The 19,883-nt window shown below is 32.0% G+C and overlaps 1 protein-coding gene across 10 annotated transcripts in view; it reads left to right on the top strand.

Moving 5' to 3' along the window:
- The window catches only part of Phf14 (PHD finger protein 14), a 284,212-nt gene that overhangs the window by 121,730 nt on the left and 142,599 nt on the right, over window positions 1–19,883 (top strand). The window contains exon 17 of one of the 10 annotated variants that reach the window (XM_063242126.1): window positions 13,448–18,521. The exons of the other annotated variants lie outside the window; for them this stretch is intronic. Coding sequence (XP_063098196.1) covers window positions 13,448–13,460 — 13 coding nt within the window. The 3' untranslated portion in view covers window positions 13,461–18,521. Of the gene's footprint in view, window positions 1–13,447; window positions 18,522–19,883 lie in introns of those variants that run through there. 10 annotated transcript variants of the gene reach the window in all.

Below are 19,883 nucleotides of genomic sequence, written 5' to 3'. Positions count from 1 at the left end.
TTTCAAATATGATGAGGTTCTACTGGCTGACATTTTCTTTCCCTCCCCATTATAGCTGTTAAGGTTGATTCTGCAACAGCTTTTTTTTTTTTCTTTCAAGTTTGGTATCATTTAATGGACTTTCTTCAGAAAACACAGAATTAAACTAATTTTTAAAATAGCTAGAATTTATAATCACATAGGTAATATATATGTATATGATATACCATAGTTTAATATTTTTCTCAACAAAAATTCTTTTTTCCCCCATAATTTCTATTCCAAAGTTAAGTGTGGTAGGTCATGGTAGATGCACGTTCTGTGTTTTCATGGGTATTATTCCATTTCCCATTGAACATTAACAGGTATTATGTCACAAAAAAGATTTGTCTCCATCTGAAGAATAGGTCCTGCCTTTTTTTGTTTTTTAGTTGGTATATGTTTGGAATACATAACAACTGCATTAATTTTAGGGAACTGGTACATATACATGTCACATCTTGATCATTTTTATCACCCCCACCATCCGCTTTCCCTATATCCAGAGAATTGGCAATTTGATTGTAGTTTATGAGATTGATGATTTATGTATACACACGTTGATTGGCCATTTTAATTTTCTTGTCTGTGAATTGTCTTTGTATGTGAATTGCCTCTTTATGGAGATACTTTTATGTAAGAATGAATTTATCACGTATCTTTGTATGAGATGCAAGTATTTCTCTTTCAGGATGTTAAAGTTATGGTTTTTTTTTTTTGCTTTGTTTGGTAATGCTACTTTTTGCCAAATTGAAATTTAAATGTGTTGTGAGATTTGAATCTGAAATAAGAAAAACCAATTTGATGTTAATATGAAATAGCCAATGAGTATCTTATACATTACTTAGGCAGAAAATACTTAGTTTCTTTGTGCATTAAATGATCATATGGTTGAGATTTTTTTAAAAAATTTTATTTAAAAGGAAAAAGAAAAAACAAAACAAAGCAGTGTAAGGGTACAAGTAATACAGAACTACAAACAAACAAACAAACAAACAAAAAAAACCTAAGAAATCACCAGTAAATGATCATGTGGTTGAGATTTTTAAAGATCTTCTGAGATACTTTCATTTAAAAGTAATACTTTATTACATATAGTAGCATTAATTTAACATAAAATTTCAGTTTTACTCTACTAGAATGTTGTCGTTTTTCTACTGATTTTAAAAATACTTTAGTAGTTTTCAGTTGTCATACTAAAAATGAGTTACTTAAATTTGTCCAGTCTTCCCTACGATGGTTTTTATGGCCGTCCAAAGCTGGCTTCAGTTTTGTCTTTTTGTCTTCATTTTCAGCTATTCACAGCTTTAGATGGCCTCTATTTTGATCATTTCAGGCTATTTCTCTTTCCTGAAACATATTGCATAGTACTTCAGATTCATTGCACAAATTGTTCACAGGGTTTCTTAAATCTTACCGAGGCCTAAGTTTTCCTCTGTGTTTTTGTTCTCACAGTCTTGTGAAGATCTGTCTCATTTGAGGATAACCTAAAATTTCTCTTTTCTCTAGTTAAAGCATCTAATAGTCTTCCTTCCATATCATGTGTATGTAATTTAAGTCTTAACAGAGAGTCAAGAGGAAATGTCTAGACCCTTGTCACTTATCCACTCTTTTCTGTATACCAAACTGGATTTCCTGACACACTGTTTTAAAATATGCCTAAAATCTCTATCAATTTTAAATCTTATACTTTATTCATTTGTCCTTCCCTTCCCCTTGTCTGCCTCCAGCTTCTGAACTTCATGGAATTTTGTCTATCTTTATATCTGAAAAGTCAGTTAGTATTTGGCATGATATGAAATTTTACTAGTGTTTTACAAAGGGTCACATAATTAGTTAAGAAGCTAGAGTAAAGACTTGTTGACTTCAGTGATCATTATACTGTTTCTGTAGATTCTGTATTATTACTTCAATCACTCTGGTCTTTTAAAAGACACTTGCCCTATGAACAGCACTTTTGAAGTGAACACTTTATACTTTTCTGTACTTTTATTCTAGTGTCTACTTATCATTTGAGTTGTCATTTGGAGAGAATAGCTGCTGCTTCTGCTTTAACTGTCCAAGTCTCTCCATCATTTAAATACCTGTGTTAAATCTTTGCTGCATATCATTGGACCTCTGCATTTCCCTTTAGTGATGTTACTTTCTTTCTGTGACATTTTATTCATTTAGTTTGGTCAGTTCTGTGTACTTGATGATCAGTTTCAAATATATTTCTTGAGTTTTAATTGTCACAGTCATATCTTTTAAAATCCAGGACCATTATAGTAGTATTTTATTTTATACCTAAGATAAAGTGTTTGCTTTGTAAATTCCTTAGATCTTTTCGTTTTGATGTTTGGCTGTTTCCCCCAAAACAGTTTCTGGTAACAGAATGTGTTTTATTAGTGTCAGTCAAACATGTTATCTACCAGCAAGTATGGTAGTCTCATTAGTCCTCTGTTCTGGTCAGTAAGAAAAAAAGTCATCCTTTGGGAGTGGTGAGGATATTATTAAACAGTAGGATTAAATGTTTAGCAATACCTGTAATGGAGTAGGTTTTGGCACTTATTTCTTCACCTGTGCTTTTCTTTATTTTTATTATGATTATTACAATTATTTTCCTATTTTATATATTAGATGGAAGTCTGCACATTTAGTTTGTTTAATATGAACCACTGTCAAATGGTGCTATTGGAGGGGAACTGTGTTAATCATTCTGAGACAATAGCCATTACAATATTTTTGTTTTGTTTTGTTTTGTTTTTTTTTTGGTCTTTTTTGATTTTTATCGGTACCGGGGATCGAACTCACGACCGCCTGCTTGCAAGGCAGGTGCTTATGCCGCTGAGCTAAACCCCCAGCCCCAATATTTTTGATAGCGTATTAATTTTGTAAGTAATCTATATACACTCATAATGCGTTTCACTGTGTAGTTTTGTTTCTATCTTTGATCATCTTGTAGTTTCATAGTATAAGGAATAGACTTGTGATGTTTGCCTACATCTTTGGTTATTTTTTTTAATCAACTACAAATTTGGATTATACTAATTTTATTATGTAGCTGAATTAAGACTGCAAGCAGTTAAATAAGTGAAATGTCTAACCAGAAAGTTCAAAAGATTTATTTACTGTCAAATCTGAATTTTTCTCTGTAAAACCTTATACATTTTCAGAGAAGGAATTCTTTTAAACTGTGTTCTCTTGCATATATTCTTATCTGACCATTAAACGGTAATTTCAGTCTTTATTATCTCTCCTCTAAACAATACCCAAATTGGCTATTATATTTAATTGTATCATAGACAAAGATATCCTGTTACTTAACCAAAGTTTACTTTGCCAAATACTGTCATTTTTTGGTGAATGAATATAAAAAAATAAACAATATGAAAAGTGAATGTTTGCTTTTCACAGATACTGTGACAGTTCTATAATTCTTAGGATTTTTCTTTGAACGTATATGACTAGTTCATGGTTTCTGTAATAGGTTTAATTCAAAACTTTGCAAACATTTTTTATGAAACAAAATGTTTGCATTTGTTAGCATTTGAAGTATGTGTTCTTATGTCCCTAAAAAATGTGAACGTATGTTCACATATTCCTAAAATACTTAAATAAATTTGAGAAAAAGTTGATGATTATCTCATGACTATGCTATTAAAATTGTGACCTTATGGTATGAATTTAGTGCACTTTCCATGCATTCATTGTGTGTACATGTTATTTTAGTGCCAAGTTAGTGCTTGAAGTTAAGGACCACAAATGTGAGTTCCCTTATAAATCATAACTAGTTGAGCTCTCTGAGAATTGCTTGATTAAATTACGTAAATATAATTTTTAAAAATATGTTCTTTACAAAAAATGGCATACATAGGAATTCTGCTTTAAATGAAACTATTCAGCACTTCCTATAATTTCTCAGTGAATCAGATCAACACAGCTGTACTGGGAAGATAGGCTTTTGAAGGAAAAAATCAATGGGATTCAGTCACATCCAAGTGAAATTACATCAGTCAATATCTTTCCTTTTCAGTGACTGAAATCTTTCAGATACACATTTCTCCTTTTGGTTACTCATCTATGTCATTATTAAAGAATCTCAGAATTGTCTGATTGTGTGAAGGATCTTATTGTGACATAGTCTATAAATATAGATCTTTTAAAAAGGAAAGTTGAATTTTATGTAGAGCACGAAGAATTATTGACCGACGATTTCTTTGAGCGTTTTTCTAAAGTTTTTATTTGTAAAGAAATTATTTGTCCATTCTTTTAAAAAATAAGATTTGTATATTCTTACTTGACTTACATTCTGATCCGTGGTGTAATTTTAAAAAAAGATCCTGAAATCTGTTAGTCTACTGATTCATTAAAATGTCATGTAGAAGCTAAGCATGGCAATCCATTCCTGTGAAACTGAGGCTGAGGCACAAGATTGAGCGCAGTCTGTGCAACTCAGCAAGAGACCCTGTGTCAAGATAAAAGTGGGGCTGGGGGCAGTGAGGGTTGCAGCTCAGTGGAAGTTACCCACTTAGTTCCCGGTACTGTCACCGCACCAAAAAAATGTCATGTGCGGGGTATATTAGAGCCATAAGAATTTAGAAGATTATGAGATCATTTCTAAAATATTCTAAAAAGAATAAGGGAGATGTCTGCAAATACACTAAAATAAAATTTGAGATGGAATTTAAAGAATGATTAGGTTTTAGGAGATAGCAAAGGGAGATAGTAATTTCAACAGGGTGAATAACAGGAATAAACATACCATACAGAACTGTAGGAGATAAGTGTTTTATTTAAGAGAACAGGTAGAGGAGAGCCTAGATTTAGGCTAGAGATTTTAAGAGACCTAATAGAGATTCATTGAAGGCAAGGAATGACACTAAGGATAGCATTTTAGGAGGCAGTATTGTAGTGGCCCATGTGACAACTGGGTGAGTAGCTAAAAGTGGAAGGTGGAGGCTGGGAATGTAAACTGATGGGAATGCAAACGGTCCAGGAAACAGAAGCTGTACTGGGGTTACAACACATAATTAACCAAAAATGAGGCATGGAAAAAAGGGTGTGTCTTGATTACTTTTCTCTCATTGCTGGGACGAAACATCTGACACCCAAAATGACAGAGGAAAGGTTTATTTAGCTCACTATTAGTGGAGATTTCAGTTCATAATCAATTGGCTCCAAGGCAGGGTAGTATGGCACAGGGGTAACACTTAAAGGCAGCAACCAGCAAAAGTAGCAGAGCTAAAAGGGAGAGAACAAGCCTCTTTTCCTCCCTTATATTTTAGACAGTGCCCCCCCACCCCGTGGGTCCAGATATAGCACCCACAACATCTCCTTCCCCTCATCTTGTACAAGATGAAGATATTTACAAAATAAGCATCCTGGCTCCCTGCTGAGTCTCTCAGTTAAACTTCTAAACTTCTCAAGTATCTACAATGTATCAACTGTAACCAGGTGTTAAACCAAACTACCTAACTTTGAACTGAGTAACTTGAGAGGGTGGTATACCTAAAACAGAAAGATGAGTGACTGTATTTATTTTTTGGTGACACATACAAAGTGAATCCTATAGACCATTGCAAGGTTTGTTTTTAGGTTTGTTGGATTAGAAATTTCCAGATGGTACTTAAAGTTATGAGATTATAAATAAAAGTCTAGAAATAGATATTGTAAGTGCTGAAAGATAAATATGTTTGTCTTTTAAGTACTCAACCCTAATTGTGTTGCCTTTACCAACAGCAGGGACTGAGTAGATAGTGAAGGTATGGTCAGAAGTCAGAGTTTATGACAGTGGATGAACTGCACAATTGAATAGATGTTGTTTCCTATATCAGTTCTCTTTCTGATCTTCGGGTTCACCTTTGTAATGTTAAGTTTCAGATGTTTGGAGAAATTTTTGAAAACCATTCATTCATCAAATATTTATTATATATTCAATTGCACCAGGTGCCAGACCTGGTATTGGAAATAACAAAAGATTATGGACCGAGTTATATCTCAAAATTTAAGTACCTCCTTGATTTTTATATAAATACCCATACTTTTACTCATCTAAATTCAAAGACTTGTCTTTTTAGAGATTTCTGTACTAAAGCTACCCTTATATGGCCATCTCAGGAAACTGGAAGTTCTCTTCTGTGTGGGTGAACTTAATCATTGGTCTCAGGGTTTTTATGGAAAGGAGACAGTTATCACTGCCAAAACTATATTATAAATGTTGAAGTAGAGGTGCTGGTAAACTCTGAATCATTTAAACACTACCTGTAAGCTAAAAGACCAGTTAAAGAATTCATTTTCTCCTCAAAGTGATCCTTGAACGACATTGATAATAGCAGTAGCAGTAAACACTCTAAAATAGTGCAGTATCTGGCAATCTTTACTGTTTTTACTATGGTTAGAATACAGTTTTTAATAAAATCAATGATACCATTTTGCTCAATAAAAATAGCATTGAGGGTGAAGACTCTAAATTTCTGATTTCTTTTGTGACTTCTTTAACTTTAGTTATTCAGAAAGATGCTTTATTTCCAGATATTAGAAATATCTTTCATAATTTTCACTTAATGATATCTATTTTAATTTCATTATGGCCAGAGAACATTTGCTGATACCTGTCATTGTTAACAGTATTAGAATTAGAAATAATAAGTGAAGTGATATACCAGAATTTTTTTCCTTCAGTTTTACCAGAAATTGCTTTTTTGTTGAGAATGCTCCTTCTTCCCTCCTTTCTGCCCTCCCTCCCTCATTTCCTTCTTTTCTTCCTTATATTCTGTACCTTATAACTTAATGGAATACTCTATACCATGAATTGAACAGCAGGTTATTCATGCATAAAAAAGGGTGCACCCATTCCATTCCTATTGATTGGCTAGTTGGTTGCTAATGTGGTAGAGTTGTATAAAGTTAGTCTGTAGTTGAGTTGGACTTGTCTTCTCTTAGTGCGCTGTTTACCATCAGTGTGCCAGAGATTTCAGATTTCTCTGCTATTTGATTCAGGTTGAGACTTTGTGATTTTTCCACTATGATACCTGCTCTCTTCCTCCAGAACTGCACCATCAGTAGGTCTTTTTTCTAATCTCTTTCCTTGCCTAAATCTAAATTTAGTGGCTTAAAATACCAGTTTCTTTTTTTCCTTTATATTTCTAGAGGATTTTTTTTGTTGTTGTTTGTTTGTTGTTGTTTATTTTTTTCCCCCTTAAACATTTCTGGAGGATTGCCTTTTCTTGTGTTGAGGTTAGTTACAGTCTGGGTTCATATTGTATCACTTTAACCTCTTCCTTCTATGGTCAGATCACCTATTTATGTCTAATTCTTTATATTTTTCTCTGTCAAAGATATAATGTTAGGGCTGCTCAGTGATCCATAATACATGCCCCAGTCTCAAAGTCCTTAACTTTTACTTCTCCAAATCCCTTCTACCATGTAAGGTAATCTACAGTTCCTTTGGATTACAAGGACCCTTAGGAGCCATTATTCGGCTCTTTCCATGGGAACTGTCCCTCAAGTCACAGGGACCAGGACTGACTGGGCACTGGCCTACCTCAGCTAATCTTTGAAAGCTGGCTCCCGATTTTGTGGGTGGGCCAGTCTGATTCTCTTCATCAGAGTATTGGTAGGCAATAAAATACCACCTTGATCTAAGTCTGTCTTTTCTTTCTTTTTCTCTCTCTCTTTCTTTCCTTCTTTCTTCTTCCTTTCTTTCTTTTTCTTTCTTTCTCTCTCCTTTCTTTCTTTCTTCCTTCCTTCCTTCCTTCCTTCCTTCCTTCCTTCCTTCCTTCCTTCTCTTTCCTTTCCCTCTCCCACTCTTTCTTCTCTCTCCTCTTCCTCCCCCTCCCATCCTTCTATTCTCTCCTTTGCTCCCCTCCCCTCCCCTCCCCTCCCCTCCCCTCCCCTCCCCTCCCCTCTCCTCTCTTCTCCTCTCCTCTCCTCTCCTCTCCTCTCCTCTCCTCTCCTCTCCTCTCCTCTCTTTAAAAATTTTTTTTTAAATCCTCTTCTTACTACCTTTGAAATTGATCTTTTTCTAGTTCTCTTGTTGGTCAAATGTTTCTACTTGTGTATAAAGAACAGCTTTTGGGCTGTATTCTGAAATTCCATTTCAGAGAGCTACCTAAGATTTAGGTCTTTATCATTGGAAATACCAAAAGAGGTTCATGTTTGTATCAGTACTTTTAAAGATACTTTTCAAATAAGAAAACCAAATGGTTTTCCTAATAATGCAAAGTCCATTTTAGTGCTTTTTTTTTTCTCAGTTCTTGACTCTGAATACATGAACATTTGCATGTAACCTTCAACTGGGTTTATAGTCTTTTAGACCATCTGTGCTTCCTGCAAAAGAATTATGATTTTTACCTAATTTCTCCTCATCAGTAACTACTACTATTAAATATGTTTCCACTCCCTTGTATCCCAAAGTGTTGAATATGCTCAGGGGCCTTTCCTTGCTTCTGAGAAATATGGAGCTGGGCAGCATTCTGAGTTCAGATATAGCTAATTACATATAGTACACTGCTGCTCACCTTCAGCAAAGCCCAGAAGCCCCTAAATATGTCCTAGGAGTGCTGTTTGATTGCAGTGTTTCTGAGAAGAAAATCATATGTCAGATGAGAAGTGAGCTGTGTCTGAGAATTGTTCAGATGTGTGGGATTTTACAACTATTTAAAAGAACTTGATGGAAGCTTTCCATTGCTAGCCATGTGGATAACAGGGAACTATGTAGGAGGTGAAATCATTTCTTGAGTTTGTCAATTTTTGCTTGTTTTCAATCAAGGGTTTCAATCTGGAATATCACCATAGCACTGAAAAAATCATACTAAGTATTTCAGCCAATTCAATAGCTTTCATGTTGGTGCCTGTTTGTTTCATTAACAAAGTCTTGCTCCAACAGGACTAAGCCTAGAGACTTTTTTTAAAAACTTATTTATGTTACAACATTACCATTGTAAGAAAACAGTGTGACCCCTAGCACAGAGAGCATTTTATCACAAAAAGCTAACATTAACATAGTTCAAAGTGATTGGTAAAAGCATCCTGGTCTCGAATTTATTGTAGGTTGTTTATTATGTGTAACTGAATCTCCTGATTGCTGAATTTCTTCTTGAGATTTCATTTGGGCGTAGTAAGCCTGATTATTTAAAATCCTGATTTAATTTCCTAGTGAACTAGAAATTCAGACCTAGAACTCTTAAGAAATTGAGCTACGCAAAACCTTTGCCTAGAAATTGAACCTCTTTAATAATAAATATCCCTACTGTGTTGTCACCTACTATTTGAATGTTTTCCCTTACCAGAGATAGTTTTCATTTGAAAGTTTACCTTCCTTTTATATTCTTAATTTTATATTCTTATATTGTTGATACCCTTGTATCTAACTCAGTGGTTTGTTCAGTATCATTGCGCGGAATTAGAATCAATGAAGCATGAGCACTTCTGAATCACAGCATATTAGTTTCTTTCTCTATTTCTGCCCACCATTTTCTTATCTTTCTTTACCCCTGAGCTATCAAAGTGGTCTTGGAGTAAAGTGAAGACTTCAACATTTATGTTTAAAGGTGTATGTTTATGTATTGAGGAGGGTGCGTATGTGAATCTGTTTCACTTGCTCCATTTGTCTGTAAATGTAAGATTGTACTAAAAGAGCATAGTCTTAATTTAAGGACAGCAAGTAGAAACTTACATTTTTTTAAAAGTTTTGTTCATTATAAAAATATATTTACAAAAAATAATGCTTATACTGTATCACCTATAATTTTATAATACTTAGTATATTTACTTTATAATTTTAAGAGATACTGTTTGTAACATTTTAAAAAATCTAGCTATTGGATATTGTTTGATGCTAAAATATCAGAATATTTCCATCATAATATATATAAAGTAGCTAAATGACACTGAGTTTTTCTTAAGGTGCTATTCTGATAAAATTATGTTTAAAAATGTTTAGTTGTATAGTTTTTCTCTGTAGTTAAGTTGATTTGATGGTTTTTGTACACATGGCAGTGGCTAACGTGTTTCACACATTTAGTGTTTGCTGTGATGTGTAACAGTCTTTGACTTTAAAAAATCAAGATCAAAATATTAAAGCTTCATATAGTTTTGTATGATTCACAAATGTTTTTGGTAGACATTTTAAGTGTCTGAGTTTTTAAATTTATGTTTTAATTTAAGTGCAAGACAGTTGTATAATTTATATAAAGAAAAGAGAAGCCTGGATATGGTGTGTATTACATAGTGAAGTGTGGTATGTCTGAATATGTCTGAAGTATTGAGATATACCATACTTTAGAGTGTAAACTTTTGTAATTCAACCATATATACAGTGAAGTATTTTTTTTGCAAGATTTATTTTTGTAATTTCTGACTTATTTTTCACTGCAGTATGTTAATACTGTTAACTGTCCAAGGATATTATTGTATACATTAATGATTACAATAATCATTTCAAAAACCTGAGAATGTAGTCATAGTTCTTTTCCTGACTAGATAAATGACCTTGAATCTAGATAGCTTGAAGTCATTTTTTCTATAAAATTGCATTCAACCTCATTTTTTCCTTAAGTTTTATAATGTTTATAACTCAGGGATTCCAAAACAACAGAGTTCTGAAAAGGAACCTGATGCCTGTAATCTCAGCATTCACTTGAAATTTGAATTATCTGCCCAGTATCAAAACTAGGCAATGCAGAATAAACTTCTGCCAAAGATAGACACATAAGCCCTTCTGTTTTGAGGCAGCTTTGGTCAGAATTTGGCAATTTCTCTGAGCTGGCATAGCTTTAAAATATTGATACATGGGAATCACGCAAAACAACTATCAACACAATTTGTGGTTTATATTTTATTTTTTCATTTTCTAAATTAAGTATCCTTCTGTAATGTTTTAAACAAACTTGATTTATATTTGTTTGTATTGCTTTGGGTGTATGAAATATATAATAATAAAATAAGACGTGAAATGAATTTAAAATAACATTGGATACAGATTGCAGAGTTAATGGATTGTATTGCTTAGGGAATAATGTATATGCAACTCATTTTGTAAAAAAAAATTTGTGACTGAACCACAGAAAATAATATTATTTTAAAATTTTTTGAGACGGGAAATTGTAGTAGTGCTAATCTTAGATTTTTAGTATGTCCCATACTATGCTGTCTACTCTTTAGATTTATTATTTCATTTAGTTCTTATAACAGGCTTCTGAGGTGTATGTATTTCCAGATTATGCATGAGGCAACTAAAGTACAGAGGTCTCAAACAATGTGAAATAAAAATTGTTCCAATTGCATATTAAATTATATTATGTAAAAAGTGACCTTACATAAGTTGTAATGTACTAAAATGTAATTTTTCTTGCCACAAAAACAATATTCTAGTGTTTGATCGATCCCTGGCCTTCACATTAGTTGCCAAGATGTATTGAGGTCTTCCTATGTTCCAACTACTGTGATAGTGTTTTTCGTATTTTATTTCGGTTAATCCTCACAACCTTATAAAACAGATACTGATTTTATTCTTATTTTATGGGTGAGAAATTTTAGAAGAATTACTTGCCTGAATCACATAACTAGAAAGTGCTGGAACTAGCAATTGAATTTAGGTTGTGCTGACTATGTAGCTATGTGTACTAATTATTAAGCATACTGCCTCACCACACTACACTGGTCTAAGAGATTTGACTTTCTTAGAACAAAAGTAGTAGACAGTCACTCTTGATAGACACTCTTGATAACTATCTTGTGGTTGTACAAGATAGACAATATGTTGATTGTACAGGCATGCATTAATGAAGCCCTTTGAAAACAGCTAATTGTTTTCTATGTTAATTTGTAAGTAAGCTTGCCAGGTACATAAGCAAAGCCAGAACTTGATCTTTAAAATACTGCAGTGTTTTATCTTGAGACAGAAGCATAAGATCACTGTTTATTTTGCTATTCCTGGAGATTTAGAGTTATGTGTTGTTGCATACCCGTTAGTCCCAGCACTCTGGGAGGCTAAGGCAGGAAGATGCCAAGCTCTAGCACAGTCTGAGTAGTTCTGTAGTTTAAAATAGCAAACAAAAGTACTAAACAGAGATCAATAGAAAGACTGACTGAGTGACTGACTGAGAATTCTAATGAAATTTAGGATGGAGAAATATTAGCCATAGCTCCTTAATTTTCTTGAAGGTGAATTCTACTTGGGTTTAATTGAGGTTTAAGGCAGATTTCAGTTGGATAATTCAAATGCATGTCAAACACAAATATATTTTTTGATTCCTCTCCATTATTTGTGCATTATTTATTAAAAATTAGTTGAACTTCTGTTACAAGTGACGTGGTTGCTTCCTCTTGCATTATGCTTTTCCATTATTAGTTCTTAACCTTCCACCAAAGCCCTTGTCAGATTCAGATTGTGTTCAAAACTCTTCACTTTGAGCATGAAGCACTGAGAAAAGTTAGCATGTATTACCTTATTGTTCAGCAAAAGAATTCAGTTCTTTTTCTTCTCATGTTATTTACAAGTTCAGTGTTTCTTTGAAAACTTTCACAATGTATTCTTTTTTCTTGTGCAGTTTTGTTTTCGCTTTCTTTGGAGGTTATTCAGTTGGGCATGGTACTCTCCTCAGTAGTGCTTTATTTGTCTATGTGCCACTTTTCACTTTCTTTTTCTCAATGGAACTTAGAAGCATTAAACACATCTCTAATTGTTAAGTATACAAATTGAACTTTTTCTTTGATTTAGATGGCAATTTCACCTCATCTACCTAGATGTTAAAAAAAATCTTATGTTTGCCACAGTTGAAATGTTACTTCTAATCATTGAACATGTAAAATTTCTCTTAAAATAAAGATACAAAGGTTATTTTAAAAAATGGTAACCAGACATTTCTAATACAAACAACAAACAAACAAACAAAAGAAAGAAACAAGAAAATGGTGTAAGCCCAGGGATAAAAATCATCTGAAAATTCCCTCCCTGAGGCTGTTTAAATGTAACCCAGTCCTGTAACATACTGATTAGGTTTGCTGTGTTTAGGCCAGTTAAATTACATGCTTTCTCAGGCGTTGTTAAATTGCTACATTTGGTGAAAAAGGAGTAAACTGCTATTTTAAAAAATTGATCATATATATATATATATCTTTATAAATACAAACTCTTTATCTTTTTATATTTTTCATTTTGGTACTGTAAATTTACTTTGATAACCAAAAGTAATAAAAACAATAATAAGTACTGGTAATACAAGAGGAGGCAACTCAATATTTCAAAAGATAAAATAGTGCAGTCTTAATCAGTGAGAACCTATACAAGATCATGGCATTCAGGTTTAGGTTATCTATCTCTTTGGATCAGATTATATGTTATTTTAATCTGCTGTGGTATAATGAGTATGTTTCATAAGACATAGTGCAGAGCTGCTATGATCTTTAAATGTTAATGTTCTTTTCTTATCACTTTACTGTGTAGATACCCTTCATGAGACCCAACTCTGCCACTGCTCATCCTCGGAGGCAATCCTGGAAACCTCTTTTATAAGTGTGATTTTAAAAATGTGGATAAAACTCTCAATAGAGTACCTAAAGTAAAGGAGAACAGCTATCTTGTCCTTTCTATAAGCTTATCACTGCAAAAAGTTGCTTTGCTTGTCAGGTTTGGATAGAATGTAATTGATTGGATTGTTACTTAGTCTGACAAGGCAGTTAATTTGCCAGTGTGGATTTTTTTTCTTTTCCTTTTCTCTTTTGCACTAATCAGAAATATTTGATATGTGCATTGTTGGAAAATATTGGATAAATGTCTCTCAGAATTGTCCTATAAAATGTTTTCCTTCTTTCTTCTTTGGCAAATGATGATACAGTGTTTGGACTTCCTGAAGAGTTATGGAAGCCTCTGGGACTTAAATGCAGTGTTACACATTTCTCCCTATTGTTGAACAGTCCAATAACTAACAGGAAAAATGATGCTTTCCATTAGACTGCTAATCAGTTTCATCCAACTTACTGCATTTATTTATATATGAAATGCTGCTGCGTTGGAAAACAACTATAGACTCATAGTAAATGTTATTTCCATTGAAAGACTTGGGAACCATATTACATTCTATTTTTAAACTCATTTTTCCTAGTATGAAAACATTAATATTAGAATGAAATTTTTACAACTTTCAATTATAAGCTTATGAATACAAATATATCTATGTTGATCTCCAGGTTTTTTTTTTTTTTTTAAAGAAATAGCCAAGTTTATTTCATCCTTATTTTAACATGAACTTTCTGCGCTTAGGATAATTTTAATTTTTCAACCTTAAATATGAAGTTATGTAATGAGAAGGGAGACACAAAGCTTGTTGATTGTACGACCTGCCAGCTGAAAGATCATCAACATCTGTATCTTTCCAGAGGTTTACAGAATTAAAATTTGATCTTCAAGCTTTAATGATCCAGTTTTCAGTCAACGACAGAAACCATTGAATATTTCATCACTCAGTCTTGAACTGGCTTAGAAGACTGTTTGCTGCATTGAAATGCACATATATATGTAAATTATCAACATTTCTCTTGGAATTTCCTGATTTATTAATGTGATTTTTGGACTTCCTTTCAGGTATAGTGGCAAACGAAATTGTTGAAACTTTAGGAATAGAGTAGGGCAATGTATAGATAGTCTAACGCAAGTATAATTATAATGTTTCTGTCTGCTAACAGTCTATAGTTATGATTGAATATTTAGTAAAATAAAATGGTATAATTGCAAATGAACAGATTAACTTATTGAAGATCTCATAACATTGGAGGAAAGATAAACAGTAACCTCTAGTGAAGTGAAGTGTTTTTTAAGAATACAAAAGACTATTTATCATTATTTAAGTTTATAAAAAAGTTGGTAGTTATTATTTCTGAAATACAGATGATTTTAGAAATACATCAGATTACCAGGATCTGAATGGATTGTGCATATATTAGGTCATAGCCCTTTTTTAGCATATGGTGAGGAAATATTAAAATAATAATGATTTTTAAGGGTTTTTGTTTTTGAGATATCATTAGGGGTTGTAGTTTTGATCTCAATGTTAATCAAAATCTTTTTCATCTTAATCCTAATTAGAATACTCTATAATGATTTCTCTTACAATTTTCAGTAGTAGTATGTATGCTTGTCCATGTTTGACGCAGCCTGAAGATCTTTGTCACATGTTCTGGATGCCTAATTTATAGATGGTAGAGTCTGCAAAAATGTAGAACATTTTCAGGGAGTAGAATGAAACATTTCCTTCTGATCACTCTGACAGACTCCTGTATTTCTATAGTACAAAATTAACCTGAGTTCATAGGTGTTCCAGTTGTTATTCAAAGGAAAAATTAATGTATAGATAAGAAAATACTACACATATATTTCACAGTTGTATGTAAAAGGAGATGATAAATGAAGTAATTCATGGTTATTTTCTACAGAATAAAGAGGAACACTAAAATATTACAAAGAAAATTGAATAGAAAAATAACATGATACTAAATAATTAATGGTTTTCACACTATCAAGTAACCAAATCATAGGAAGATTTATTATAAATCGTAGTTTTCAGCCCTAACCTCCTCCATGTCCTCTCTCTTCTTAATTACTCCTCCTCCCTGCCTCTCTGGAGTTTCTGATTTCAGTAGGGACTGGATGAAGACTGAAAATTTACACGTGTAAGAAATTCCCAGATAAGCTGACATAGCTTATCAGCAACATCACTTTGAGAACCATTGATGCATAGTATATTTTAAGCAACCATTTCCTTGCCTTAACAATAATTAATAAGGAGTATGACTTTACTTTTATAAGGTTCTCTTGTTTCTAGACAAGAGTTTATATTAGTTTCGTGTGCAACATACAAAAATATAATTTCTTTACTCTCATAAATTCAGTCAAATATTTTACAGTTATGAAAGTAGCACTAGAACTGACAGAGGAATCAAAGAACATACAGCCTTTGTCCGTAATTAACTAATTTTGTTTCAGAAAAAGGACTTGAAAGTTAGGGTTATTTTTCAACATGAAAACAAAATGTGGCCTAAGTCATTATTCATTGTCATTTGTGTATTTCTTGAAGGATTATCTGATTAAAAACAATAAGTAATAATAATAGTCACAGTGTTCTTTTTCCTTGTTTTTATATCCTATTAATGAAATCACTATTTTCAAAAACATTTGCTTATTTGATAAGCAAAAGTGTTTTTACTTCAATCATAGTATGATGATAGATGACTATTTCACCAAAATCTATTCAGAATTTTTAGGACTGTGCTTCAGAGTCGAATATTAATGTTATTCTAAAACTCATTTTAATTTTCTAAAGTAGTTTCTAACAATTGAAACTTGTTTAAGAAATTCAACTTAGAATTACATGGCAGGTGAAGGCACAAATTTTTTTACTGTCAGAATCAGCACTTTGTACGCTTGTATAGCATTAGTATTACAATCTGAGACAGGCATGCTTTACATGTATTTCTGTATGGAAAGATAGGCCTTTTTCGTGTAGTACGCTCTAAGGTTTTCTTTAGCTCTGCCAGTAAGATTAAGATTCACTGCTGTTCAACTACATATTGTACAATGTAATGAAGTTGGATGTTCATGCTGGGCTTTGTAAATAAAATGAGAGTGACTGCTAGCCATCATTTCCTTTATCTAATTTACATTGTAAAATTAGAGTCCATGTTATTTATTAGAGCATAATTAGTTAATTATAAGCAAGGAAAGACAAAGTTATGTGAAGCTGGAGCATAGCAGTAGGTTGTACTGCTGAAAAATTTCCAAGGGCATGAGCAGATGGAGATCATTTTATTAAAGAACAAAGCAGACATGTTTCAGGCATGAAAAGGTCTAATTCTCTCATACTGTGATGAGATACTTGACCTTCATGTGTAGTTTTATATGAACTGTTTTCTTTCATTTTTTTAAAAATTTCAATTCTAATCTTACAGTCTGACCACTACAGATATAACTAACTAAATTGATCTCATCCTTTAAGTGGGTATAAAACACAGATTTAGATTTGAATAATTTTCCAAGTATTTTTCAGTGCATCAACATTTACTTGTAAATATATTTACTTCCTTTTTACTAGCCATTCATTCATTATTACCTGTGATAGGAGTTTATAGAGTGACATTAATGAAATAGATTCATGTCCTCCATTAGTCTACTTGTGAAATATGATTTAAAAGACAATGTGTAATTATTTTGTATAAAAATGCTCATGTAGGTGATTTGCACTAATTATTGTAAATTGAAAGGAATAAAAATACTGTATTTATTGGTGTGAAATGTTACTCTAATATTGGTCGATTGCAGAATTTTGTGTAAGCTTGTATCATTTTTAAAGTGATTTAAGGGCTACAGGCCTTAGTTGCTCCACTAAGATGTTTTGTTGCAATAGCCAGCCACTATTAATGAAAATAATCTATCACTATTGGTTCATAGATTTTTGCTGTGTGTTCAAGCTACTACTGAGATTTTCATTTAAGTTATACTAATATTTGAGATTAACTTTGATTTTGCTGGAATGAAATTTTGTATAGAAATGACAAAAGAGCTGAAATTTCAATCTACAAATTCTGTAGATTTTACAAAAGTTAACAGGTATAATAGTATATATATTTGCAGACAATTCTTTATTTTTCTTTATGTAGACTTTCAGGGGATCAAAGTAAAGTATTTCATTGATTTTAAAAATGGTTATCTTATAAAGATCATTTGCATTAGAAAGGTACTTTTTAAAGTGTATACTATGAATTTTGCTTCTTCCTGAAATTTAGCTTCTAATCTGGCTATAAATTCTTTGTGTAGGAAATGTATTTAATTGTGTTAATTTGTAAAAAGTACTTGATTTACCCTCTAATGAATTTATTAATCAAAAATTAAGAGAGTTAAACTCTTGAGAACACTATTAGCCTGTATCTTAGGTGCTGGAGGAAATAAATCAGTTGTTTCTTTTTACTTGTTTGCATAATATGTCAGTAGTCCGTAAATACTGAATTGATTGCTTGTAATGCGGATCATAGCACTTATGAAGAGAAATCATTTGCTTCTTCTTTCTTGTCTTAATCATATGCTAAGTAAGTATTTTAAATACATCTAGAACTGTATTTGTTTGGTTACTGCATTTTGTTAAATAGGTATGTAAAAGATCATATAATACTGCATTATTGTATCTGTATCCAGTGTAAAATCAGTATCTAAGAAATTGTCTTTAGGGAGAAATTAATTAAGCAATCAAGTTTCATTTTATCTTCTAAGTGGTATTCATTTATCTTGTTTAAAATTTAAGTGTCACAATGCCGTATAGTGTTAATGTGCATGATGTATATTAGAGTCTTTAAAGATACTTTAAGTGTCCAGTTTGAATTTTATTTTAAAAATTCAGTGTTTATTTATAGGTTAGTTTTATACCATCTTTTAATATTTTAACACACTGCCATCTTATAATGTATTATTGGTATAATAATTTGTTTTTATTAGCCATTTGTGTTATTTAATAAACGATTGTACTACACCATTACACTTTTGTGGGTCAGTGATTCTTTTTATAAGCTTCATAAAAACATTCTGATCATTTTTTGATTAAATATACATTGTGCTTCAGTTAATATTTTTACAAGTGTATATTAGATGTAGAAATAGAGATCATAAGTAAAATTGTTTAATACCTACTTTAGCTTGATTACAGTTAATGTTTCTAGGAAGTAGATGATTATAGATTCATATGAGAGCCTGGTTTTCAAGATTTTAAAGTAATCTAGTTTCAACATAAACTTTGTTGATTAATAAGATTTGATAAGTATTACAGAATATTTTTTGTGCAGGTGAAGTAAACCGAACAATCTATTATTTTGACCACCTACATTGTTGTTTGATTTTGAGAATCATCAGTGGTATCTCTTAGGTTTCTGTGGTGTTTTAATTCTTGTAAAGTCTGTTAGAGTTGTATTGTGTAATTCAGGATATTATTGTCACCAGCACATAAAATTACAGATTATTTTTCAGTTTAGTATTCAAGTGTAGAAAGAAGTAGATTTTTCCCACATGGAGATCATATAATCATATATATACATGTCTGTTAGCAAAGTGACATCAGGGTCAAGTTATTTCCTTTTTGATTTTTCTTTGTTGGAGTCTGGAAGGTCTGTAGTTTTTACTTATTGAAGAGTGGTCCAGAACTTTAGAGAATTTTCCTATCACTCTCATTTCTCTGAATCTGTGAAAACTACATGTCAGCTGAGTCATTATCAAAGTTACACTTATAAAGAGATCAATCAATAAAGATTAGATTATTTTCAAATAATGTACACTTTAAAGTATGTTTTGATAGAGCCATCATAAAAAGTTTTCTTTACTCCTTTTCACTATTTCTTGACTTTAAAGATAACTTGATTTTAAAAGTAATTGAAAATGGTAACTTTGTTACAATATCAATATAACAAACTTGTTAAATTATTAGGTGGAAATTTATAGCCATACCAACAAAAATCACCAATGTAAATGAAAATGAATTATGATTGACTTTCACATTCATTATGTTTTCCTTGAGTTATATGCTAGAAATATACTAATTCATGAATTATAAGGTAAATATGCAACAATTCGTAATTTAATATAAATTAGAAAATTAACACTCTTTTCAAGAGCTACCTTTGTTAGAAACCTGAACAATATGGAGCATTATCAAAAACCTGAGATTAAAGAAGGAAAACTATAGTTAAAATCCAAAATTTAATGCCTCTGTATAACTCAGTGCAAGTTGTCATTTTCATGTCTTTTCATTGTCAGTTTGCATAATACTAATAGTTTTCATACTGTTTGTGAGTTTCTGAACTCACAAAACGTGTTAGGAAAATTACACTTAGATAAGTAACTCCGACTT

The sequence above is a fragment of the Cavia porcellus genome, unplaced genomic scaffold, assembly GCF_034190915.1.
Source record: "Cavia porcellus strain 051 isolate PalLab524CR breed Dunkin Hartley unplaced genomic scaffold, mCavPor4.1 scaffold_2, whole genome shotgun sequence".
Taxonomy (NCBI): Eukaryota; Metazoa; Chordata; class Mammalia; order Rodentia; family Caviidae; genus Cavia; species Cavia porcellus.
The sequence above is the reverse complement of the archived record's forward strand: the minus strand, read 5'-3'. Positions and strand labels throughout refer to the sequence as shown.